A 27,954-nucleotide genomic window follows, 5' to 3' on the forward strand; every position below is an offset into this window, starting at 1 on the left:
GTTTCTACCAGGACTACTTACCTCCAGAATCGGACAAGATTCGGCCACTCGTGCGAACTACACAATGCTGCTCCTGAATCTGCCCCTCTCCCTCTCATTCTGGAGTACCTACTACAGTTTAAGAAGTCAGGACTGTCCCTCAATTCCATCAAAGTTCACCTGGCAACCATAACAGCCTTTCATGCTACTGTTGAGGGTTTTTCTCTGTTTTTCCCCCCTCCCCCGCCCACACACACACAACCATGAGATTTCTGAAAAGCTCAGTGAATCTCTTCCCACATATAAAGGTTCCTACTTCTGCTTTGGACCTGAATTTTGTTCTCAAAAGCCTCACAAAGCCCAGGTTTGAACCAATGGCCACCTGCTTCCTATTGAATTTATCAAGGAAAACAGCTTTCCTAGTGGTGATTACCTCAGCCTGCAGAGTTGGAGAGATTGGGGCTTTAATGGCAGATCCCCTTTCACAACATTTCACAAGTATACGGTATCCCTATGGCAGCATCCCAGTTTTCTCCCTAAAGTGACTTTGAATTTCACCTAAATGAGACCATACACATGCTGGTTTTCTTCTCAAAACTGAATACTTCCAACCGGGAGACCGTTATCCACACTCTAGATCTCAGGAGGGTGCCATCCTAGTATCTGGTTAGAACTAAACCATTTCGTAAATCCAATAGCCTTTTCTTTTGATTGCAGACAGATCTAAGGGTTCTGCCACTTCCACCCAGGGACTCTAACTGGATTTCCAAGTGTAGTATAGCTTTCTACCAGGCTGTCGACATCCCACTCATTATCAGCATTTTGGCACACTTTGACTAGATCACAATCTACATCTCTGGCTCTCCTTAAAAATGTTCCATTCCAGAAATCTGCAGGGCTGCTATATGGTCTTCATTACATACTCAGTGGTGGCAGATGACAGAACATGGACCAATGGTTTCAAGTTGCAGTGGGGAAGGTCTAGGTTGGATATTAGGAAACACTATTTCACTAGGAGGGTGGTGAAACACTGGAATGGGTTACCTAGGGAGGTGGTGGAATCTCCATCCTTATAGGTTTTTAAGGTCCAGCACGACAAAGCCCTGGCTGGGATGATTTAGTTGTGTTGGTCCTGCTTTGAGCAGGAGTCATAGACTTTAAAGAATCATAGACTTTAAGGTCAGAAGGGACCTCCTTCAGGAGGTTGGACTAGAAGACCTCCTGAGGTCTCTTCCAACCGTGATCTTCTATGATCTCCTATCGAGTGTGCATGGGGTACACCGACACCAAGAGTGGAGAACCTATAGGGACACACATCTTGAAGAATCACAGTTACTGCACAGGGTACGTAACCTCTTCTTTGACAGTTTTAAAATATCTGATTTACCTGAGAGACTGCGAAGAATCCGAAGGTTCAGCTTCCAATGGAAATTTTGTACAAGAAGTTTCAGCCAGATGTAAACTTTGTGGTTGAGTTATTAACCCCTGAACACAGGAAATGGAAATTTTGGTGAGACATGCCTTTCATATAGAGGCATGAAAGCATTGTACGACACTGAACACAGGCCATACAAATGGACCTTTCTGAGTATGTAGTGATTATGCACTCGGGTACAGATCCTCAGTTGGCATAAAGCATAATAGTTTCACTGAAGTCAGTGGAACTAATGCTAACTTATACTGGTTGAGTATCTGGCCTAGACTCTTAAAAAAAGTCATCTTAAATTAATATAAAAAATTAATACTTTAAATTTACCCTAGGCAGAGGGTCCACACAAGGCCTATGCCTGAGTCCTACGTTGAACTTCACTCTATATGCATTGTAGGCTTGTATTTATTTGGTTTAGGCCTGTCAGGGGGATAAATACTTCTTTTTCTTGTTCAATGGATAGTGATCCCAGAACATTGTTAATGGGGTTTCATTCATTTAATGAATGAAAATCACATCTGTGCCCTCTTCAGAAATAAAATTTTCATCACTGCTGATCACTGTAGGTCAACAACTTTATTCAAATTAAAATAAAAGGAAAACTTTGCCCCTATGATATGCCAAAGTGTTTTTCTGCTATCTAGGTTTCCAGGTTTATTGTTCATAAAATTCAAACCCAAGAGAGTTAATCTGAGCAGGGGGTTGGACTAGATGACTTCCTGAGGTCCGTTCCAACCTTGACATTCTATGACTCTATGACGTGATAAACCTAATATAAAGCATAGCATTGTGTTAGGACAATATATACTATAGACCATGGGTGGGCAAACTTTTTGGCCCAAGGGCCACATCGGGGTTGTGCAACTGTATGGAGGGCTGGGTAGGGAAGGCTGTGCCTCCCCAAACAGCCTGGCCTCCGCCCCCTATCTGCTCCCTCCCACTTCCTGCCCCCTGATTGCCCCCCTCAGAACCCCCAATGCATCCAACCCCCCCTGCTCCCTGTCCCCTGACTGTCCCCAGAACCTCCGCCCCATCCAACCGCCCCCTCATCCCTGACTGCCCCTCAGAGCCCTCCACTCCCTTACCCAACCCCCCCACTCCCTGCCCCCTTACCAGCAGCAGGAGCTTGCAGCCTCCACACCTGGCCAGAACCAGCTGTGCTCCCCACACTGCCCAGCGGGAGCGGCGGGCCAGAGTGTGGCCCACTCGGCGGCGTGGCTGAAGGGGAGGGAGGCCAGCAGGGGAGGGGCCAGGGACTAGGCTCCCCGGCCAGGAGCTCAGGGGCTGGGCAGGACGGTCCCGTGGGCCGTAGTTTTCCCACGTCTGCTATAGACAGAGCTGTTAGCAATGCCTATTATTGAAGTTGCTTGACATGTCCCATTGGAAGGCCTGGTTTTCAGTTGCTTATAAGTTTTCCAAAGTTTAATAATTTGAGGTGAATGTTTCTGTGCCTGATTTTTTAATTTCACCCAAAATTATTCTGCTGTTTGCAAGAATCAGGTTATTGTTTTATGCATGTTAAAAAAATTCCGGTGACTTTTTCTTTGAAAAGCTCTAGCACTTCCATGCTTCAAATTTGGCAGGGGGTGGTCTATATGTCAGGGGTGCACTTTTTGCTCCCCCCAGGAAAATCCACTCAGATTTTGCCAAGTTGTAAACCTTGGAGTTTGGAGTATAGGAGGGGGGGCTCCAGGCCAGGGCAGGGAGTTGGGGTCTGGGAGGGGATGAGGGCTCTGGCTGGGGATATGGGCTCTGGGGTGGGGCCAGGGCTGAGGGGTTTGAGGGTCAGGAGAGGTCTCCAGGCTGGGAGTGCAGGCTCTGGGATGGGGCCAGGGATGAGGGGTTTGGGGTGCAGGAGGGGGCTCTGGACTGGGGCTGGGTGGTTTGGAGTGTGGGAGTGGGCTCAGATCTGGAGCAGGGGGTTGGGTGTGGGAGGGTGTTCGGGGTGCAGGCTCTGGGAGGTGCTTACCTCAGGCAGCTCCTGGGAAGTGGCAACCTGTCCCTTTGGCTCCTAGGTGCAGAGATGGCCAGGGGGCTCTGCGTGCCACACCTGTCTTCAGGCGCAGTTCCCATTGGCCATAGTTCCTGGCCAATGGGAGCTGTGGAGCTGACATTTGGGGTGGCACCTGCACCGCGGGCAGGAGCAGTACACGGAACCCCCTGCACCTAGGAGTCAGAGGGACATGCCGGCCGCTTCTGGGAGCCACATGGGGCTGGTCACTGCAGCCAACCGGACTTTTAATGGCCCGGTCACAGCCACCAGGGTCCCTTTTTGACTAGGTGTTCTGGTCAAAAACCGGAAGCCTGGCTACCCTACTTTATGGACTCACAAGTGATTGGTGGAGATTATGTTTGACCCATATTGCTGTCTGTGTTTTTTCTTTTAGGCTAGTCTTCAGCTGCTTGGAATTTAAAGTGCAGTTTTTGTGTAATGTACATTGTACAGAAACATGTACATTTTTCAAATAATGTATTACTCTTTATGTATACTTAATCACTTCTGTGGTTAGAAAATATATTTATGCCTACTGTCTTAGGAAAAATTTCTCCTTCATTACACACACAGGCTCATAAGTAAAATGTATTTATTGTGATAAATGCCATGGTAATGATCTTACCAAGCACTTGTGTAGGCTGCTATTTTCTAAAACAAATAAGTAACTTATTTCTTAGCATGAATTGTGCTAGAAAGGTATTTATGCTCTTCTCTGATCTAACCCGTGTATTCCAACAGCTCCTGGACAATGTGCTCAGGTCCTAAGTACTTGCTTTACCAAATGGAAAAAAACACTTTTAGAAAGATGTGATCTCATTTATTTTCGAAATTATGATTTTAGTCAAATGCTAGATGAACAGGTGTCTAGCCATAAGTGGATCAGACTTGATATTAAAAGTACATTTATAAATAGTTTAGAAAGGGTTCCTAAGTGGTTGATAGGTTCTATAAGCATGTTACAGACAGGAGTAGCATGTTGTAACAATTGACTATCCATTTATTAAAACATATATTAACCATTTATTAACCTTTTGTAATCTATTTATAAATGTGTCCTTAATATAAAGTGAGACCCATGTCAGCATTTTAATATGCCCATCATGATTTTTGAGTGCATCACGAAAAACACAACCACAGTTGGCAATAGTTGACACTTTCGTTGGCAGTCTCAGTGAAGAAGCCAAAGATGGAATGCATATAAAGATTGGAGCACACTCAAAAATTAAGGGAACAATGCCAATTTTTATACCAGCTGAGAATCTGGCCAGTAAATCTAAGTCAGTCTTTATGCTGTACTTTGGCTTATGTTGTACTTGTTTTGTGAATAAAATAGTCTCCAGTTCTGTCAATCCACAATTTTTAAATAAATTTTTAAACAATTAAAAGGAGCTGATAGTGTCATGTTAATTGTAGATTTCACTCATGCAAACAATGGCTCTAGAAGTGGCTTCAATGCAGAATCTTACAGGCTTAACTCCCATTTTCTTGTTTCCCTTTACTTTATGTTCACCAGATCCCTATTCAAAAAGAGAAAACTTCCTACTGTTTTCAACAACTTAAAATTTTTGGTTTTAGTCAAAGTGGACAGAAACACAAGCTTATTTTAGTATTGTTTTATATTGTTAGTTTTAATCTGTTCTAACATTTTATTTTATTTTATTTTATTGGTTAAATAATGGGCCAAAATATTTTTGTCTTGTAGGAAAATTGTATACAGCTCTATCTATTCCTCTGTTTTTAAAAATACACATGCCTGTTTAAAAGGAAAAGACTGGTGCAAATGTAGGCGAATTAGGGTTACAGAGTTTCAGTATGTGGCAATGCAGTGATACAGTGATGCAGTGATACACAACTCTGACCACTGCTCCTTTGAGTTGTGTTCCCAATATTTTTGGGAAACAGAGATTAGCCACATGTGTTTAGTAGTGAGTAAGCATAGGTTCTTGGAAAATAGCGTCCTTTTTTTTCTTTTCAGACACGTTACTAGAATTTTACCATTCAATGTCTTTTCCATAATACTGAATATTCCTCATGAATAATGTAAACAATTCCGCAGTCTGGGTTACAGGCATCATTCCATACAGGCCTGTGTTGCAAAACCTAAAGCAAAGACTACCAGTTGTTCTGTTTGTACCTACCAAGAAAGTATTGATCAACTAGCGCAGAACATCAAATATCTCAGAGTTGTGGTACTGTAGTTTGTTTCATTTCCACATTTTAAAAGCAAAGACACTTGAAGGAAAGAATAAATCTGTTGTAGAACATGGTGTAAATACCTAGATAGACAGAGAGAGGATCTTTTATCCAAAGTACAATTGCAAGGACAAAGTAGGAGGAAGCTGATGCTTTTTAAAACACAAGGGAGCCCTGTAAAAAAAGATTGAGAGCCCGATCTAACTCCCTTTTAAGTCAACCTTTTCATCAACCTTGCTGGGAACTGTATCAGGCCCTGAGTGAGTATGTGAATGGAAATATCATCTAGTTTTGGAAAAAGTCTTCATATCAAATCAGAAAATAAGGCAGCAGCTTTGGGAATTTTAGGGAATGGATGATGTTTTAAGCTTTCTTGCCAAGCTAAAACTTTACTGCATAGCTTATTGAATATTTTCTCACAGGAAAAAAAATCCATTCTCCTTTATAACAGACAGCATGACCTTTGAGGATAAAAAGTAAATTACATTAAACTTTTGGCAAAAATGCATTGCAGTTTTTATCCTTTATTTGGCTTCTTATATGTTATTGAAGAGAACTTATAGTGGAATTCAGTACAGCTAAGTATCTTAATAATGCAAATATATGCCTCAGTACAAATTAATGTCCCAAATGCCCATTTTGGTTATTAATGCAATTAATTATCTGACTTCCCAGTATTCTGCTGCAACATATTTTAAAAGCTTCTCTCAATAATACAATTTTTTCACTTGAATAATCTTGGTTGTGTCTAATTCTTCAAACTCATATGCAAAATAAACAAACAAAAGCTTCCAGCTCAGAAAGGTTTGGTCTCCTGTGTTGTAATGCCACATCATTCCACAGATATGGAAAAGAATATTTCATTCTCTTTTTCCTCCCTGCTATTTCCTGGTATCCTTGATGCTGATTAATCCATCTAGAGAACATGCCAATGCATTTTCTGTTGGTTTGTCATAACAAGAAAAAACTGATTTTCTGCACCAAGAGGGTTGCTTTAAATGCCAGAGTGTAATCATTTGCTTTCAGTTCCTTCCATTTTATTTTGATTTAGAGTTGAGTTTTTCAGGAGATTGTAAGCTCTTCCAGGCAGGGACTGTGTCTTCCTGTGTCTTTGGACAGCACCCATCATGTTGTGATTTGCTAGCAAAATGCAAATAAATAAATTATAGTAGTGGCTGTATGAAATGTATGTTCGTGGTTATTCTCATGATTTCTTTTCAGCTGATAAACTGTCAGTTGAAAACATGTATGTGCTTGTTTCTTGTTTATTACACTGTTGTGAAAGTAACACTTGGGGAGCTTTAAATAATAATAAAATAGCCCCTCTCATTCAAGGTGAACTTTAACAACTATTTGAAACCTTACAATGTAACATTGTTTTGGCAGGATGAAGCAGCTCCAGCTGACAAACAATATAAACAAGAGCCAGCCCAGGTCACTTACTCAACATCAGCTGTTTCCAGCACACAGGAGGTGTTGTACATCAATGGAAATGGGACCTACAGTTACCATAGTTACAGAGGGTTAGGAAGTGGGCTGCTAAATCTCAGCGATGCTTCTAGCAGTGGTGAGTTTCCTTACCAATGTGTGTGGGTGTGTGTTTGTGGATGCATTTACCGCTCACAATACTGAAAACTAATCTAAAGGGTGCTGTATCTGTAGGCTTGTATTGGTTACATGACTATGGGCCAGCCTTGCTAACTTCTGGGCATACTGCTTAGTACTGTGTGTAGTCCCCTTGTGGCTTAAATGGGGCTATTCATGACAGGACAAGATCAAGCCCTAAGTCCTTAAAGCTGAGTACAAATATTGGGTCAGATCCCCCACTGATGTGTAAATAGGCACAGCTTCACAAGGACCTGATCTATTGTTATGGCTAGTTTTAAGTAGAGCACAAAATGTGGCTATTGGCTTCCATTTTTCTAATTAGAGGTTGAAAAACACTATATTCTACCTTTCAAATTAAACGAATTTGGACAAATTTCTCAGATGGTGTAAGTCTGCATAGCTCCATGGACTTCACTGACTGCAGTGATTTACCCCAGGTTGAGGACTGGACATGACAAGTGTAAAATAGACATGTTGAGTTCCTATTTACCTGGAGCTGAAAATAATGTACGTAATTTTGTGTCACCATGAGGTGACAGGACCCTCTTGAAAAAAAGTAGTGATGTCTTTTGGTTAGCCAAGGTTTCTTGCTCATTACAGTAGCAGATAACAGTAACAAACAAACAAGAATTGTATCGTTTGTTTGGAATAATAAAAAATATTGATTTCCTATGGATATAGACTATCGGAAATGATTTTTGCCCTTAGTGGTAACAGGAATATGCTTTTATCTGTCAGTAAAAATGATTACATTGAAAGACCATGGGTCTTTTGTATCCAAAAGGAGGATTTACGGAAGATCCCAGAGGACAGGGGTTACTGGCTTTTGTCCTGGGTGATCCTTCTCTGGTTGAGGAAAGTGGAACCTCAGGTGTACAGGGTAAATCAGTAGGCCTAGTTTTGCAAGCGATTAACTGTTCAGTCTCGTCCTCGGTTTTCTCTATGCTAATTAGTTTTCTTGAGAGTTTTCAAACTGTTACCACTGTTATCAGGGCTACAACAGTGAGCCTGAATGTGGTGTCCCTGGGACCAGAAGAAAATATTCCTCTGTCTCTAACATTAGAGACTGACTTAAACTGAGTTTTTGAAAGTCTTTAAAAGGACAATATTTTAGCTGTCAAAACTCTTAACTCAAAGCTGGAAAATTGCAGTTGTAATTGTTTCCATGTGCACAGAAGATATGTTTAAGATGCTGAAAAGGTTCTCTGAGAAAATATTTTCATAAGAATAAGACAACCCTGGAAACTAGTTTTCTTGAGAAAACGCTGTTCACTTTCGCAATGTATTTTTAAATTGTGGGCACATGAGGACAGACCCAGCTTCCACTGCTGAAGTCAGTGGGCATTTTGTCATTGACTTAAATAGGAGCAAAATTGGGTCTCTAAACAGTTATCCATATCTTAACTACTCAACAGAGGCCATCGGTGTTGTCCTGTTACACTTTACATAATGCCAGGTCCTGGTTAACTACAACAGGGGATTTTTGACCTGTGCTTTTTTCTTCACACCGTTTATAATAAAATACATTGCTGCTGTTTCCATATTTCACTGAATTGCACAGCTGCGTCAGAAGTATTCTATTTCATTTCAATATGCAATTTAAAAAAATAGATACTACTGTCAATATCCTAAAGAGTGGTTACTTTGGCTAGCAACTGTGATTGTGAACTACCCTTTCTTTTTAATTTCTTTGTATCTTTAATTTGTGAGTGCCAAGTGGTATGCCACAATTAGGGACCATAATGGACCTTGTAGGAGAAACAATGGTTGGAGCTTTCCTGACACTGCACAGCTAATAGACCCAAGAAACCAAGCATTACTGGAGTACTGCAGCCTCTTTGTGGTAGATTCCTGTGTTGCCTGTGGCAAGGGTTCTGCAGTCCCACATGAAGGTTTACCATCTGCCCACTGAGTTATCAACATCCATGGCCCCACTACCACTGTGTATCTTGCACCAGAAGCTGGTCAGCCATTCACCCCTCTGCCCTGATGACTATCAAACCATTTCCCCACTTGGGCCCAGACCGGTACATAATCAGAAGATTGCACAAGTGTGCCCACGCCTTCTCCTGAAAATTATTAGAATTTGTTCTCAGCATATTACTTACCTCAAGATCCCCTGCATGAGTCACCTGGTGAGAAAAAGTGTTTAATCCAGCTCCTTTTCTGTATTCCTCTTACCAACAAGAACAATACACCATAGTTCAGAAACCAACACTTGATGTTGACAGTCTGGCTAACTACTGGCCTGAGTCCCATCTGCTGCCTTTAGGAAATTGGAGAGACGAAGTGGGTAAGGTAATATCTTTTATTGGATCAACTTCTGTTGCTGAGAGAGACATGCTTTTGGGCCATTCAGAGCTCTTCCTCTTTAGGAAAGGTAATTGAGCAGGTTGTGGCAAGGCAACTCTGGCACTTTCTTGATTCCGTAGATTTCCTTGATTGCAGTCGATCTGATTATAGGCATTTATGTGGGGTAAAAACTGCACTGACTGCATTAGTTGATGGTCTCTTCCTGGCAATGGAAGAAGATAGAGTGCCTGTGATGATTAGATCTGTCACCAACATTTGATACAATTAACTATGAGAGTTTGTTGGCTTGTTTGTGGGCACTAACTGGCGTGGATGGGACTGCTCTGGAGTGGCGCTGTTCTTTCCAAAAAAGCCCAAAGGGAAGTTGTGGGCAATTGTTCCTCTGCTCCAATGGCTCTTTTTTGCAGGGAGCCATTGGATCTTAGACAGCTGCATTGCTGTCTAAGCGTTTACGTGAGTACATTGGGAAGGGTTAGTGTGTGCCCTCTCTGTAGAGCGTAATTTGCTTGTTGATTGTTTCCTTTACTAAAGAAGTCTTCATTCTGAAAAAGCATTTTCTTCTGAATTCAGTAATCCCCATCTGACATTCTTGCCTTGTTTACAAATGTTCTGACAGTGTAAAAACAAGCCCACACTTTAGTCAGGATGTGTATAGATACATACTGTCATCTGCTACAAAATAAAGCCTTTTGCAAAAGCTGGATAAAAACTCATGGCTTGAATATCTATTTCTGGACATTTCCCTACAGTAATATAATTACTGTCTCCAATTAGCTCTCTTATCTAATAGTCAAATCAACATGTCTTTTTATATGACGTAACTCATTTAATTATCAACATGTGTATTTTATATGACGTAACTCGTTAAATTTGATTGCCTCGTGCCCTGTAAATTTCCTCCCTTCTCTGATCCCATCCTTCAAATCGAGGCATCCCCTGGCCCAATTACTTATGCCCCACTGCTCATCAGGGACCCGTCTATACCCTGCTGTGTGGTGCTGGCCTTCTCAGCGTGTGCTTCCACATGTCTAATGATACAATCGTAATTAGTTCCTTATACAAGTGTAGCGGGGAAGCCATGAAAGGCAAGGATGGGCAAGGAAAGGGAGGATGGGGCTGCAGCAGCTTGAACAAGAGGCACCTCGGTTTTACATAGGGAATTGGGGAGGGCAGAACAGGAAAGGAATAAGCAGAAAGTGCCAAATTCTCTCTCCCCACCTCAAATCCACAGGGTAAATCAGTTCAACTTCTTTTACATGGAGTCTGCAATAACGTGTATGGATTCTCCCTCTCCCTGGAAGCTCTCTAGGTTGGCAGAGACCCTGACAGACCCTGTATGAGTCAGGCTGTCACGAGGAAGCAGAGAGCAGTGTAGAAAGCAAGAAGACTCCAAGCAGATTGCCCTTGGCTGTTGTACGTCCCTAAAGCCCACATGGATGAAAGGGGCACTACAATTTTAGGCGGTTGAACCCTCTAGACTTTTAGGGGACACATTTCCCTACCATGCAACTGAATAGAAAAATTCTGTAGACTGACTGTAGTCATATAAAGGGGCCTTGAAGTAGGAGTAGATGTAATATAATCACATGTTAAAACCCATTTACACTGCCAGAGCAGTGTAAGGGACAATCTGAGTTTACTTCCCTACCTGGCAACAACCCTAGAATGGGCGCATGAGGCAATAAACAATACTATTGTTATAGGTAGCAGAGGTAGCAATGACTATAGTTAATGTTTCCCGACACTTTTCATAACACAACCCTGTTTTCAGTTGTTTGCCAAACTTAAACTGTACGAGCAGAAATTTTCCATGTCAAGTGAATTTTTGGGGGAAGTTTCAGATAAAACGGTTCAGCCATTTCTGAGAAAAAGATCAGGGGGAAAATACATTGTTTTTCCCACATTAAAAAAAAGCTTAAGCTGTTCCAATGAGATGCTCTAGCGTCTCCATTCTTTGGAGCAGGGGGCTTGAAATTTGGCCAGGGGGTGGGGGTGCCATCCCGGTGTCAGGAATGTGCCTCTTGCTATCCCCTTGAAAATTAACCCAGATTTGGCCAGGTTCTGAGCCTCTGAAAAATTTCAGTTCACACATGCTCGGGCGAGGTTGTTACAGTTTGGCAGCTAAATTCTCCAAAGATTCTATCTGCATTGAGCACGCTCCATCCCCTCAGATTCTGACTTGCCAATTGGACTGGGCATGCGCCGTCCCCACAGTGTGACTGAGCATGCGCCAGACCAAGGCTGTAGGGGCTGAGCAGGACTTTCCATGTATTTGCTTGTCTGGCTGCTGGGATCTGTTGTGTTGCCAGGCATAGGAACTGAAAGTGGGAAGACTGTCTTTCCTGTGCTTTCAAATGCTCCCCTTGTTGGCATCCAGACAGTGAGGAATGAAAGGAGGAAGTAGCCTGATGTAGATGTGTGAGGTAAGGATTGGGAGGTGTGGGGGGAAAGGGAAGAAATGCAGAGTTGTGGGACAGGGGCAAGAGCTTGGGCATTATTCGCCCCATTTTACAAAAGAGAAAAGTAAGATTCAGAGAAGTTAAGTGACTTGGCCAGCTCCATAGTAAAGCTGGGAGTGGCCTGACTCCCTATATTATCGACAGACTTCCGTCTTATGATCATCCTTTCTTCCTCTTACTGAGAGCGATGGAAACAGTTTTCCAATATGCTTGTTCTTTTCTACTTTGTATGGATCCCAGCATCCTTGTGTATGGTGATGCAGGCTGGCATGCTCAAAATTAAACTGACCCCCACATTTGGAATCAGGAAGAAATTTCTCTGATAGGGTATAACGGAAGGGTACATTATTTTGCACCTTTATCAGCATAGTAGAGCAGGGGTCATCTATTAGGATGAGGTTGGTGTATTCCATATAATGATTTCCTGTGATGGCAGACACTGGTGGGCCTCAGTCATCACCTCTAGCTCCAAGCAAGTGTCTTGTGCTTGTCACTTGAAAATATGTGATGGTGAATAGTTACAGACATCTTTCTTTTCTAACTTTTCCATCCTCAAGCTACAAAGCTGTGTTTCCATTAACTGAATTAGCTGAGAGTTTTGTTTCCCATGCAATTGGGGTGGGGGTGGGGGGGGAAAGGATGCAGAATGGAGAAAAAAGACTTAGTCCAATTCATTACTGTCTGTTACCCTGGCCTAAGATGTCCCAGCACTGAGAATTATTGCTTTGTACATATCTGCCCTCTTTTGAGAGAGAGGAAGAGGAGAAACATGGTAGATGCGAAATAAAATAATAAATCATACTTCTAATCATAATAAATAATGCTCACTTGGAAAAAACTAACATAAATAAAAACAACTATTAAAGTCTAATTTTATTGGAATGGGATATGAAACAATCTGAATGCATGTTAACCACTTTCAGTGGCACTTGAAGAAAAATATTTGAATAAAAATTACACAGTAAAAAGACTATGCATAATAGATTTCAAGGTATGGACAGTGTCCCTACTTCTTGGGAATGTGCCTTTTGTTATAGCTAAATGCCATTGCCTTTCGCACCTTGATAGATGAAAAAAGTTGGTTAATTGTCATGGGGTAAAGCAATTTGACATCTTAACACACGCTTAAACTCATGTCAGCCTTTTTAAATGAGGTATTGCTTTTATAATTATTGCCTAAAATAATAACAACCAATTTGAGAGTCTATGTTAAATGTATTAGAGCATTATTTGCTTTCAGCAGGCTATTAACTATCACATTGGTAGTTACCCACTGGTAATGTGCAATTCTGAAGAGATTATTGCTAAGACAATTCACATATGGTGTTGCCACTTATGAGCCATCAGTGTTTATATTACCATTGGACATATCATACATCTGACCCTGGAATTCTAAATAATTGACCTTGCCAGTGAATAGCATATGAGGCAATAATTAGTTCATTTATAGATCTTGCAGTTTACAGTAAAGTCATTTGTCCAACAATGTATTTAATATCAGATTTATTCAGCAGCTAATCTGATAAATGATTATTTAGTTCATGAAGAGAGGATTCCTAGGGTTTAATATTTTGAATGATTTAGTTAAACTAGAACCATTAAGCTTTGCAAAAGAAATGAGGTGAATATAATTGGAATGACTCCCTAAATTTAAAGTTAAAATGTAAATCCATCAGTCTCACTGTGGCCCTCAAAAAGATCTGTTTGAACACTTTGTTTAATTCACTGCTTAAGAAGCTGTGCTATGGTGAAAATGATAGGTAGCAGTCTTGATTTATAAAAGTGTGTACTAAGCAACAAAAAATACAGACCTTGTCTTCAGGTGTGCAGTACGTGATTAATCTTTGTTTGCACACTGCCACAGACCAAAGTGACTGTGCAAGCTGATCATCCTTGCATATCAAGATTTTTTCATTGTCATGGAATACTCTGTGACAGGCTAGGGTATTCCAAAAGGTGCAGGCCTGGTATACTCGAAGAGAAATTTAAATGGAAAGGTTCATTGCAAAAAATGCAGATTATTATTTCATTTTAATGAAAGGGAGTGCCAGGCACAGTGCCAGGTTAGTAGAGAACATAAGCTTATTAAGAAATGAATTTCCACATAAGGGAAGGGGGAAATAGTATAAGAAACTCTCTCTAAGCTGCCCATTTTGCACCAGATGTAATCATTTGTACTGGTGGCTTCAGGAGAGAAAGCAGTCCATTAACTAATTATTTAAAAGTATTTTAAAAGACCTACTTATGTGCACGTAGAAATAAACGATGGATTTGCTAAGCAGGGGACTACAGCTCCCATCAGTCCACTCCACACTGCCTTCCTCCTGGCCAGTCAAGGGGAAAGTCCCTGAATCAGGAAGTGGCCAGGCTCTTTTGCATTGCCGCCCAGGAGCTGCAGAGAAGCTGGGTGCAGAGAGGAATCCCCAGGAATGGTTGCAGAGCTGTGATTCTTTCATTATTTAGCCACAGCGCAGTAACACTGGGCCAGAGAAAGTAAGCATGACAATGACACCATAGCCTGCTGGTTCGAGCCCTCACTGGGGAAGTGGGAGACCCAGGATCCAGTCTCCCTGAGCCAATGATTTATCCATAGTGGAAGAGCTTCAACAGGACAAATTGAGGAAGCCTCAGATGAGCCTGTTTTATAGCCCAGTAGTTATAGGTACTGCTCAGTACTGGAGCACACCCAGGATTAGAGTCACAAAAGGACTCAGGTGCCAATTGTCACTTTAGGCGCCTAAATCCCTGATATAATCCTATATATAAATTATGGTTTATGTTTATATAATTAGCCACGTGTTTATATAAATATGTATAGATTAATTCTTATTACTGAAGCTTCAGGTTGCTCTCTGAGTATTTGATATTGCATATGGATGGGCAGAAAAATACAGACAGTGAAGAGCGTGTGATACATTTATGCCTTATTTCACAAAGAAACCAGTACAACTGAGGAAGCTACAAATGAGTTATGATGTTCTTAACGTATAGTACTAGGTGTGGGTAACACAGTGTTGCCACTGTGTGTCATACCCACTTCATTTCTTTTCAGACCGGGGCAGTGGTGAAGTGGATAGTGATTTAGCACAAATGGAAGTATCACTGCACTATATGTATTATCCAGGGAGCGCTAGTGACAGCTATAGATGAGGCTGTGTACACGCTCCCATTCTAGTCCTTTTTCTTTTCAGTCATTCAGAATGTTCTGAAACTTGAATCTTTCAGGATGAAATTACCTAGCTTTGGTCTCTGGCTCACGGTAAATTCGTATAGGTAAGTTGTGCCTGGCCTTTACTTAGGTGTACTGTGGAGGCACGGTGCAAGAGCCCCATTTCATAACCCAGGTAAGGATTGGGCACAGCTGCAGTTCCTGCATTCAAGGGAATGCACGGACTGTTCCCTCACTCCTCGCTGTTCTGTGGCATGGATGGGAGAAGAGAGAACGCTGCATCCCACAAAAGGGTAGCAGCAGGCACTTTTCTTGTGTCTCCTGGAGCTCCCGTGGGCCGGTGTGGCTCTGTATTGGCCTCAGCGCTAGGCTGTGCTGAAAGGTAAAATTGATCCTTTTGGAAAGTTAGAAAAAGGGTGGTTCAGCGCCTTCTGAATACAAGGAAAGTGAAAGAAAAATACTTTCCCCTTTATAAAAGAAACCCTTGCAACTTATTTTCAGAATGGCTGGGGACAGAAAGCAGTAATCTGGCACAGAAATAACTCCTTCATTGTGTGTAGGGATTCGTCTGAGCTGGGAGGAGCTGCCCCAGAGCAGTGCGATGGGTTCAATGTTTAATGACTTTTTACCAGCTTTCCCCTCAGTCCACACACAGTGCGTCTGCTCAGGCTGTCTGGCTTGCCTGACACTCCAATCTCATCTTCCCCCATGTTGAATTCCTCCACTAAGAACATAAGAACATAAGACCGGCCGTACCGGGTCAGACCAAAGGTCCATCTAGCCCAGTATCTGTCTACTGACAGTGGCCAATGCCAGGTGCCCCAGAGGGAGTGAACCTAACAGGCGATGATCAAGTGATCTCTCTCCTGCTATCCATCCTCTGACGAACAGAGGCTAGGGACACCATTCTTTACCCATCCTAGCTAATAGCCATTTATGGACTTCACCACCATGAATTTATCCAGTTCTCTTTTAAACACTGTTATAGTCCTAGCCTTCACAACCTCCTCAGGTAAGGAGTTCCACAAGTTGACTGTGCGCTGCGTGAAGAAGAACTTCCTTTTACTTGTTTTAAACCTGCTGCCCATTAATTTCATTTGGTGACCCCTAGTTCTTGTATTATGGGAATAAGTAAATAATTTTTCCTTATCCACTTTCTCAACATCACTCATGATTTTATAGACCTCTATCATATCCCCCCTTAGTCGCCTCTTTTCCAAGCTGAAGAGTACTAGCCTCTTTAATCTTTCCTCATATGGGACCCTCTCTAAACCCCTAATCATTTTAGTTGCCCTTTTCTGAACCTTTTCTAGTGGTAGAATATCTTTTTTGAGGAGAGGAGACCACATCTGTACAGAGTATTCGAGATGTGGGCGTACCATGGATTTATATAAGGGCAATAATATATTCTCAGTCTTATTCTCTATCCCCTTTTTAATGATTCCTAACATCCTGTTTGCTTTTTTGACCGCCTCTGCACACTGCGTGGACGTCTTCAGAGAACTATCCACGATGACTCCAAGATCTTTTTCCTGACTCGTTGTAGCTAAATTAGCCCCCATCATATTGTATGTATAGTTGGGGTTATTTTTTCCAATGTGCATTACTTTACATTTATCCACATTAAATTTCATTTGCCATTTTGTTGCCCAATCACTTAGTTTTGTGAGATCTTTTTGAAGTTCTTCACAATCCGCTTTGGTCTTAACTATCTTGAGTAGTTTAGTATCATCTGCAAACTTGGCCACCTCACTGTTTACCCCTTTCTCCAGATCATTTATGAATAAATTGAATAGGGTTGGTCCTAGGACTGACCCTTGGGGAACACCACTAGCTCCCCCATGTTTTGTTTCATCAAGTTCAAGCTTCTTTTCCTGACCTCTATAGGCCCCTCACAAATCTGCCCATCCTTATTTGCCCTTCTGGTCTATCACGTTGCCTTAAACCTGCTGTTGTCTGCCGCCAATGACAGCCTTGTTTGCTCATATCAGTTTCTCACACACATGGCTCTGTGCCTTCTTCCACGCTGCTCCTTACACAAAGACAATGCTCCCTGCACTGATCTGTAAGGCTACTACTCTCTCCTGCAACACCGCCACCACTGCCATGACACACTGAGGACAGATGGGACTGGCTGGCCCTTAATTGAGCTATAGTCATCCAAAAAGACCGAACATATATTTGATTGTATCTTTCTATTCTTATGCTTCATATGTCACTTTCTTTCTTTTACTGTAAACTTTTCTGGGTAGAGCCAAGTCTTGGCATGTGATTGTACAGAACATAGCACAATGGAACTTCATCTTGATTGGGTGCATAAAGTTTCCATGAATTGAAAACATTATGTGCCTAGTGCTTATAGTTTTCAGTGGCACAGGGCTCAGCTCTGCCTTTTAAGAAGAGATGATTCAAACATCAAGGATGGGGTGATTCACTTCACTTAAGATGGGAAATTTTAAAATAAAGGCTAAAGAAAAGAGGGGAGGGTGTCTGGTTTCTTTGGGGGCATTAACACTCTTCTAGATTTCATTTTTATTTTTCAAACTGTTTCTGGGATGTAACCTGGGTCACCAGTTCCTGCTCAATCTCCTCTCTACATGTGGGATTCAAAGCCTGCAGCTCATCCAGCTGCTTCCCTTAGAATCTCTTCTTCTCTTACCAGGTTGGGTAACTGTCCCATATGTGTCCAAGATCATCAAAAGGGCCTCAGGAAGAGCTGTACTCCCAGCTGAACAAAGGTGCCGCAAACAAACAGTTGGGTATAGATGTGGGTATAGAGTGAGCTCCCACATCTTCAGTGATCCTCTGTACCAGCATTCAGTTTATGTTATTAGTTTGTTAGACTCAGGTGAATTTCGACTGAGTTTTGCTGATCCATTGCATGTGCAGTGTGTGGATATTGGCTGCAGTTGGCATAGAATTTTCCTTCCAGATTCCGTTAGGATTTTAGAAAAAATACACTCTGTGGAGTTAAAATCTCCCTGTGGGGGGTTAATAGGCACATTTCAAGATACTGGGCTAGATCCTCAGCTTCTATTGGTTTGATGGAACCACACCAATTTATGCCAATTGTGCATCAGGCCTACTTCTGTCTTTCCTTTGAGAATGTCTCACTGCATGTGCCGAAATACTGCAAGGAAAAGCCCATTAATGAAAGGAGAACATTACAAAATTTTATACTTACTGATGGAATAAATTTAATATTCTATTCAACTATTTAAAAATCTGGATTGGTGAGGAGCAAAACCATTCATTCTCATTTCAGAAAAAGATTTGTTCTGCTACAGAAACTTTGCTCTGCCATATATTTTCTGTGTGTTTTTGGCTGTGACATGAATGAGAGTCCAGGGAAGAATATAAAAATTAAAGTAGGTTCATCTGGAGCGTGATGCCCTCAATATTTCAATGGCCAACTTTTCAGTACTGGCACAATAAATATAGAAGTCTTTAATGGCTTCTTACAGCCATTCAGCTTAGCTGATATTATGATTTGTATACTCTTGGTCAGTATGCTGTGTTGAGATTTTACTTCCTTAGAGTTCTCCTTTTGAGCTTCATCGTGATATAGTCATTGCCCTGTAGTGTATGATGACCATTAGGTAGATTCACTAGCCTACTTCTCTCGTTCATCCCATGTGTATCGGGGTAACGATTAAAACAAAGCAGTCATACCAATGTAAAACTGGTGAATGTGAATGGAGGGCTCGCCTGTCTTTACAGTTCACCTGTTTGTGCTACCAATTCCAGATCGCGAAGTGAGAATATTTAACAGTGCAGGTTCTGTGTGACCAGTCTCTTTTTGTGTGCCTGACTCTGCCTGCGCTTCCCTGAAGTCAATGGGAGGTTTACCATTGACTTCAGTGACCACAGCAATATGACATTATCTACCGGTAGCTTTATCTCAGGGTTGTCAAAAAGGAAATAGAATTAAGTAACATTAAGGGCCATTTCTTCAACTGATGTAAATCGGTATAGCTCTTAGCCCTTCTGCTAACATCTGTTTATCTACCAGGCCCATCCCCAGGGCCTTACAAATATTGTTTTAATCAAGCTTCTCTCTCTCTCCCTTCCTTCCATTCCTCCACTGAGTAGGGAGTTGTTCCTCCTGTCCCCTCCCCCCCCATCCGACGCCTTAAACTGTGATTCTGTTGGAGTTACTGCGGAATGGCTGGAAATAAGTTGGTTTTGCATTTTGTTCTGGAGCTTCGTGTTTATCCCAGTCTCTTCAGAAAGAAAGTCCCATATGTGGGCCAGTTGCTGAAAAAGCTCTGCCCCCTGCACATACAAGATTTACTCTTGAGATTGACATTTCCACCACCAGTGATCCCGTACCCTGGGCTATGTTAGCAGAAGCCAAGGAGTGAATGAAACCTGTTACATATCAAAATGAACTGCAACATGCCCTCACTATGAATAGCTACTGCTTGTCACCATTTACTGATAAACCGCTTGAGCAGTTTGTTGTTGCTCTTGAATTGTGTCTACGCATCTATCGTAGTGAAACTTTTTTCTGGCAGGAAAACCTAATGCTTCAGTTTTTTCCATTTGTTATTTCCAGGTCCAACAGATCTCAGTATGAAGAGGCAGTTAGCAACCGGCTCCGGATCCTCCAGTAGTACAAGCTCTAGACCCCAGCTGAGTCCAACTGAAATAAATGCAGTGCGGCAGCTTGTTGCAGGGTATCGAGAATCGGCAGCATTTTTATTGCGTTCTGCAGATGAACTGGAAAACCTTATTTTGCAGCAGAACTGAGTCACATGACCTTCATGTTCGCCTAGTCTTATCTCGGAGTTTCCACTAATGACATTTTGAGTTCCCAGAGCAGACGCTTCAATTACTGCAGTCTTTTTAGGAGAGTTAATTACCATAATGCCACACTGTTCTTGATCCATAAAGTGATGTGTTAAGGTGCTTCAAGTGAACTTTGACCTCCGATAGTTCTGAGGTACTTTAATGTGTCCAGCCTATTGCTTTTTGTTTTAGTGTGTCAGCATAAATATCAAAAAAGTGGCTAGAGATTGTTAACTCGTTCTAACAAGTGGAGGAAAGAGACGATGCTGTGGTGGTAAAAATTGGTTCAAGATCCAAGTGCAATATTAGTGGAATGTGCTACTGACTCATTGGACTTAAAGCTGCAGTATATGGCAAAACGTTGCCAAAAGTCCTGTTGCCACAGGACACAATTGCAATGGAAAGGATCTTGTATTTTCAAAAATGTAATTTTTATAAAAACAAAACAAAAAAAACCTTTTGTTTTCATTCAAAATTTTTCATTTTTACTTTGGTAAACTTTTTCACTGGTCTTAAAAATGTTTTGAGGAGATATTGTAAGTCCCCCTCTTCCTCTCCAGAACCCTCTGTCCCTGCCCTTCTCCCCAGCTTCATATTCTTTCTACAACAAGTAACTCTCGATGCTGGATAACCCTTCCCTTGTGTACTGTAAATTGTCATCTCCGGAATCACTTCGAAAGGAAGCATGCATTTCCTTACATTCATGCCATTCTCACCTCCATCCTGTACTATATTGCAGCTTTATTAGCAGTTAATAGAGATGAGGGTTTTTTTAAAAGACATATCATTTTAAAAAAATTGGTTTCTTACAGCTAGCTCATTTAACTCCGTGATCGCTGCTGCTGTCTTGTACAAGTCCCTTTAGTAGCGATTGGATGTAGATGATTGAATGTTAAGAGGTTGCAAGTGACAATCTGAAAATTTGCACTCTTGTGTTTGTTTGTTTATTTATTTATTTATTGCTTTCAACAAAATACGTACAGAAAAAAAGGCCATTGACATTTCTGGTGTGATTTGTGTAATGCCCACACCTAGCTGAAAACTGTACAAAAACGATTAATCGATGCAGCTGCAACTTTAATTGAACTCTTCTCTCCTCTTCCCAACTTTTCCCAGCCCCTATTTCTTATTTTATAAGGTTGAATACACATTAATGGTGTTTTTTGTGCACTAAGGCAAGCTTATTTTTGAATATATAGAGACAAGTACTTTCGTTCATGCTTATTGTACTATTTGTTCTGTTTAGCTTTTGTTGAATAACAAGTTCCTTGTGCATTCCTGAATTTGCCTTATTTCATGTACAAAATTTTATGTAATTCAGTTTTTGACAATGAGTTGAAGGCATCAGTGATATTTTATATCTACTTGTTACATATAGTTTTCCAAGTAATGACTGTGATTGTGACCCAGTAATGTGCACTTTTTCTTGTAATGTGGACATTGCTATGCTTTTTTCCCCTCTAGTGTTTCTAGAATTACTATTGCTTACAGTTATGTAAAGAAAATGAAAAAGAAAAAAAAAGAACTTTTGTGATACTGTTGGTGAATATTAATGTGAAAAAGGCTATGAAATATGAGTATTTTGGAGGTACATAGATACACAAACATCTATCTAAGTTGTGAACTAATGTTCACAAGTTTAAATGAAAATTCAAAAACTGAGGGCTGGAATTATTTCCTCTGTTTTGTTTGGGTAAATAAACAGATTTCTGTGTTTAATGATTGTGAAACATTATAACGTTTAAACAAACATAGTGTCTAATCAGTTATCAGCATTGTCCTCTTTAAACAGGAAAAGGGGACTTCCATGCCAGCTGTTGGAGTTGCCACAGCTCAGGTCTCAAAAATATTGAGTAAATCCATTTGGATGATTCTAGCTAGAGCTTTGTTCTAATGAAGAATCTCTTCAATAAGAGCACAGAGAGGCAGTGCATAAATCATGAGGTCCAAGTCACTAACGCTTCACAATTTAAACCTGGCTTGAGGCAACACAATCTAACTGGTAAAATTTGTTCTTAAAAAAAACCTATCTAGTGTCCTTTAAAGGCACTTGCCATTGACTATGGGAATACTGTAGCAAGTTCTTGTTAATTGCTGCCCATAATTTAATAGATGTATTGTCTCCTACTGTAATTAACACCATGTTCTCGCCGTTTTCTTCAAACATGTTCTGGGGCTCTGCTTTCCAGTGTAGAGAGTGTGTTGTTCCTCTCTTCTGGTGTCCGTCAGGAATTGAAGGGCCAATCAGGAACAAGAGATTTGATGTTAGTCCCTTATGTTTTCAGGCAATATCTCCAGACTCCTCTGCATCTTCCTGCCTCAAAGTGAGGGAGGTAGCAAGTGACTCTTCCTGAGGTAACATCTTTAGTCCTCAACCATAATAGCCATGGAAGAGAGCACAGCTAATGCAGGCTTTTCACCCTCCATATAGAAGGAGGTTGTAATGGTGCCAGGACTGCAGTTTCCCTAGTCTTCTCTTGCAGGGCTGGTGTACTTCAAATGTTCAGCTAAGCAGCAACTGAGCAGTTTGTCCACCCAGCTGTTTGCCAGCTGGAATGAACCAAAACTGCGGGGCTCAGCATGCTAAAGCCAGAGCTCAACTGGATGCCAGGGACAGCTGAGAGAAAGAAGAGGTAAGGGATTTACTTTATAACCCCCTTCCCCAGTGATTCTTTTATTTTATTTTATTTGATATTATTTTTTGAGGGAGAAGCACTATTGGCACTATTTTGTGGCTCAGTGGAGCCTTCAAGGCCTTCCTGCTCTCTCCCCTTTGAAGAGCATAGGCCTCTCTCCCATCCCATCCCTCAAAGACACTCACCAAGCATGCCCTCCACCACAGATCCCCTTCTCCAGGTTCCCGCCTCAGGAATCTCAAGGTATCTTTTTCAGACTCATTACATGCTAGAATCAAACCCTTCAATTACTTAGAGCTCAAGTCCCTCTATAAAACCCTCCAGACTTACGCCCACTTCTTTTGAGGGACAACTTGTCTCCCATATGACCTAAATTCTGAGCTGTTCCCTTGACATTTCACTACAATCATATCAGTGATAGTGGTGGCCTTCAGGAAGGAGGACATTTTTATAATTCCTTACCTGGACATTAACTCATCTGGGCTAAGTCCCAGCAGGATTCACTCTAGGTGGTCTCTCATTCTCCTACAGCAGTTTTAGCCCCTAGAGGTGAACCTAGAGAAAAGCTCACCCATCTTTTACAAAAACGTATGCATTTTGGAACAGTCAGACTCACCTACAGGTTTAGCCTTCCTCTTTCACAAAAGAATCCTGAAACCACCATCTGGGAGTTCTAATCAAGTCATAATTCACCATCCATTTCTGCATGTGAATAATGGGTATACAAATATCTTGCTAGAATCTGGTTCCCTGGGTTCAGTACCACTCTCAGATGCATCTTGTCCCTGAAAGCCGTGCACTTCCTGAGGAAACAGAACTTCCAGCCTACCTGGTTAAGTAGATCTCTCTTCACCTGGTTATTGGCCACTTCACAGGAAACTCATTCAGAATGTTGTTTCCTCTTTTCCTTGGATCTTTTTGAATCCCAGCCTCACCACCCTATACCCAGATATTGCAGTAGGTATCCTGACCTGAAATCCTGTGCTCAGCATGTCTTCCCAGTCCTCAGGACAAAAGAGTTTGTCAAACACATTTGCCCTCTTCCCACAGATCTGGAAGGTTGTAAAAGCACAGAGCAGTGGGTGCCAGATTATCTGAATTACTGCAGAGTGCTGAGAAGCATCTAGTTTATTGACCTTCTGCAGCTCTGAGAGATGATCCAACTGCTCTCTGACAGACCCGATCCCTTTCATCAAAACCCCATCCACCACCCATCTCTCTCTCTCTCTCTCTCAGCGTCCTCCCCAAATGCCAGGAGTCCACCATGCTCTTACATACTTGTTTCAAGTAAATAAGTAACCAGCTTGTTTCAAGTCAATAAAGAACATGTGCCATCTGCTCTGCCTGATGTGGGTTGCACCAAACCTAGGCTAAGAACGTCTCCTTCCCAGATATCAGGGAATTTCCCCTGGGTGGCTTCTGCAGTTCCAAGCTTTGGCTCTTACTGTTTCTTGGGCTTTGTTTGTGGGCACCTGATAAGCCACAGAAAATCAATTAGCAGGTAAGAAAATGTATCTATTGTGTTTAGACTCTTTGTCAGAGGTTCAAAGACTGAAACCATCTCTGCCTGCCCACCATGTCTGGAGAACTTTCTGAATGAGAACTAGTAGACTAGGATCTACTTGCTCACACGTGGAAAAAAGGAAAAATACCATCCAGCCCACAAAATAGAAAAAAGATGCTGGTTGAGCTCTCCTCAGGGCGTTCCCACAATCCTAAACACCATCCCAATCCCAGAGGAGCCATAAGATTTTGCTATAAGGACCAGTCAAAATGTTGACGACTGTTTAAACAAAACATTGTTATTAGGCTTCAGTGTCAGGGTTCCATTGAAAAGAAGGCGCAACTGACTCCTCTGAGTTAGTGGTACTGTTTTAGGCTGTCAGCAGCTCCAGTAAGATTTCACTGCAATCTTCTTTGGAAGGTTAGCCTGGCAATCACAAGGGAAAGATACTTTTTCTTAAATGAAAGCTGGCATTCTACAGAAGCTGTTGGGCCCAGCAGAGAATTCCAAGCCCTGAGTCCAGAAGAACCAAGTTAATAAAACATAAAACTATACCACTAATAAAAAGTGGGTGGTGGCACAGTTCAACCATATGGTGGTAGTGGTTTTATATTTATATTGAACTAGAGCTGAGAGGTCCCATTGTACAAGGTACTGTGCTAACACACAGTAGGAGACAACCCTGCCCCAGAGAGTTTACAATATACATGGACACAACAAAAGATGGAAGGAGAAAACAAAGACACAGAGAGGTGGCTGAACCCAGAAGAGAAGCCAGGTCTTTCGACTCTTAATCCAGTATCCTATCCACTCATCCACACTGACCTATGCAAGGTCCGGTATGTAAAGTCCTGGGGTCCAATTCTGTGTTCTAGCTGAGCTTCCTTGGTAGCAAGAACAAATATTGGGGGAGGAGGATGAAGAGGTAGTTTTGAGCTCTCTGCTGACCAAGGAATCTCTTGAGTGCCCTTTTCCCCACTGGAGCAGCCAACGGGCCTGGGAGGAATGAAGAATTGGTCCCCTAGTCTGTGAGTAACGGCTTTAAAGTGTAATACATAATTGAGTTAATTTCCTTCAGTGTGGAGCGAGATCTTTATGTCAGCGTTTTTCATCCCTGTTCCCAGTAATAAATGTCTGGAAACAAACTTGAAAAGGCTCCTAATAATTGTGAATGTATGTAATTCATCTTGTAATTACATCTTTGCTTTGGAACCCTGTTTATCTATCTTAGTAAAATGATGCTGTAAAGAAAATTGAGGGAAGGTTACAATACATCAGTTGCGTGTAGGTGCGTCACTTGAATCTTTTTCTGAGACTCCGAGCAACCACATAAGCAGCAGGGGTATAGATTACAGAGGTTAATTAAAAGGACGCTGTCAAAGTGATTTCAAGATTTTAAAAATAATTTTTGATTGAAGTTGTTTACAACATCCCCTTGGAAGCTTAAAACTGATTATTTTTTCCTCCATCCCACATGCCTGATGGTTTATTATTGTAGGGTTGCTTGTGAAATCTTAGATGCTGGCATTTCTTTACAATTAGAAGCAAGAGCACTGAAGCACTTGTTTTAGGGGAAAACACATTGGAAACATAGAGGGGGAAAAGAGGAGAGATTTTTTGATCCATCAACTTTATTTATTTACTTACTTTTCATTACAAAATCTGAGAAGCGTAGAACCACGATCCTGACCTACTTATTTTCTCTCATCTTCCATAAAAGGGAGGGTAGGATTTGAAGTATGGAAGAGCAGCTTCCAGCTGAGAGAAGCCCCCGCTGGCTTAGCCAGCAGGCAGCTTTACTTTAGTTCATTCACTGGCTCGGCGACCTGCAAAGTGCAAACTACAAGGTTCTGAGTTCATGGCTCAGTTGCAATACTGTCCAGGTCACTCACTCAGTAAGTACAATCAGCCTAGGGCTTTGGCTTCTGTTTGTTTTTTTGTTTTCTTTTTTCTTTTTTTTCATTAAGGGTTTCTTATTAATTTTTACTTTTCGATAAAACATCATGATACAAAAAGCAAACACAAATGAAAATGATAAACTCACAGCAAGCCTATAGAATGTACAGTATAGCCATGACATATATATGCAAAACACATTTTTACCATCTTAATATTAAATATTAAATATCAAATAAATCAAAACTTTGCAATTAATGGGAGGAAATCAGAGGCAGGGCAGGGAGGGGAAGTGTGAAAACCAGGCTGGAAGGGGGGGCGGAGGAAAAGGAAGGACGTCTGGAATGGCCACTGGGCTCCAGGGTGTTCCTTAGTTAAATGTTTCTAAAACTGGAGCCCAGATTTCTTCTAACTCATGTAGTCTTTCTGTGGTAGAGGGTGGCTCTTCTTTGCTCACTAGGCGAGAGAGGTCTGAAAACCATTGTTTTATTCTGTGCATTGATTTACTTCTGTAAAATCGCTCACTTCATGATCATGGCTGCTCTCAGAAACTGCAAATGCCCAGATTCATGGGTAAATAACCTAATACATAATTCTTGAGTGATGTTTGCTTGCTAAAGCCCCAAATCATTTAAATTCTATTGTCAACTTCTTTCCACAGATGTTTCACTAGAGGACATTCCCACATCAGCTGGAGAAGGGTTCCCTTATCTGTCCTGCAGCCACAGCATGTATCCAGAGGAACAGCTTCAATCTTATGTAGTCTCTGTGGTGTCCAATATATTCTAAAGAATGGTTTTGTTTAATTAAATATAATCATAAATCTATAGAAGCACAGCATTGTATAACGCATTTGACCACTGTGGAGCCTTTAAAGCAGTGGCTCTTAAACTGGGGTGCACGCACCCCCTGGGGGTATGAGATGCCCTTTATGGGGGTATGAGACATGCTAGATTTTTTTAGAAGGTAAATCATCGAAAACACAAATTAAGCACAGGCACGCAAGTACAGCTACGTTGTTTCATCAAACCTATGTATTTATTATATGTATATTATTCTAAAAAAAAGTGTGTAATTTTTCATGTATTCTTAATTTTACTGTGAAATTAAAATAACTATATAATTCTCTCTCATTCTATAGTTATGATATATCTAGATTTAAAGAACTGACCTACTTCAACAATTTTTGATAAGGGGTGCGAGAACATATTTTGACAACCAAAGGGGTGCAGGCTGCAGTAAAGGTTAAGAACCACTGCTTAAAAAGATGTGCCAACTCTTTATCCCAGATTTTAGTAATAAAGTTAAGACTCAGTCTTTTTCCATCAAAAAAGCATGCATGGGCTTGAGGGACGTGCCAACTATACTCAATTCTCAGGGGTGTTGGGCAGCCTCAGGACATTTGGGCCAAAGAGCTAGCTCAATAAATGTTTTAGCCGTATATATTGCCATATTACTGTGGCTGAGAGGTTACACTGATATTGCAGGACATGGACTGGAACTATGTCCACATTATCAACCCAATGAGACAGAATGTAATGCCTCTCTCTGTCCATTCTCTTCATATGATTGGTTGCCAATCTGTAAGTCAGAATGACTCCAAATAGTGGCTTTTGTATGGAATCTATTGCCCAAAAAGAGACAATACTCTCCAGGTGGCCACTACAGAGGGCACTCTGTTTTTCTCTGTAGTATGAGGATCCCAGGAACCCTGGCAGGCAGATTGGCTTAAGGGGTTGTGGTGGTTGTGTTGGAACCAGTGGAGGCCTGGGACATGCTAGAGCTGCTTCAGACTCCTGGATCTCCTGCCTCTATCAAAGGGGAGTTGAGGCATCAACCAAGATAGTATGGGGCATTGTTCTGAGCCCCATATGAAGGTCTTGATAATCTTACTAAATCCTTTAAAATAGGATGGTGAGATGATGATGGGTAGTCTACTCAAAATGTACAAAAAATCTAGATAAGACATTCATCTTAACTA

General features: G+C 41.5%; 1 protein-coding gene across 11 annotated transcripts in view; it reads left to right on the plus strand.

The window, feature by feature from the left end:
- The window catches only part of NOL4 (nucleolar protein 4), a 250,034-nt gene extending 228,411 nt beyond the window's left edge, over positions 1–21,623 (plus strand). For all 11 annotated transcript variants that reach the window (XM_045007418.1, XM_045007419.1, XM_045007420.1 and 8 more), the window contains 2 exons: positions 6,984–7,164; positions 19,705–21,623. In XM_045007418.1, coding sequence (XP_044863353.1) covers positions 6,984–7,164; positions 19,705–19,898 — 375 coding nt within the window. In that variant the 3' untranslated portion in view covers positions 19,899–21,623. The remainder of the gene's footprint in view (positions 1–6,983; positions 7,165–19,704) is intronic.
- Positions 21,624–27,954: the final 6,331 nt, after the last annotated feature.

The sequence above is a fragment of the Mauremys mutica genome, chromosome 2, assembly GCF_020497125.1.
Source record: "Mauremys mutica isolate MM-2020 ecotype Southern chromosome 2, ASM2049712v1, whole genome shotgun sequence".
Classification (NCBI taxonomy): Eukaryota; Metazoa; Chordata; order Testudines; family Geoemydidae; genus Mauremys; species Mauremys mutica.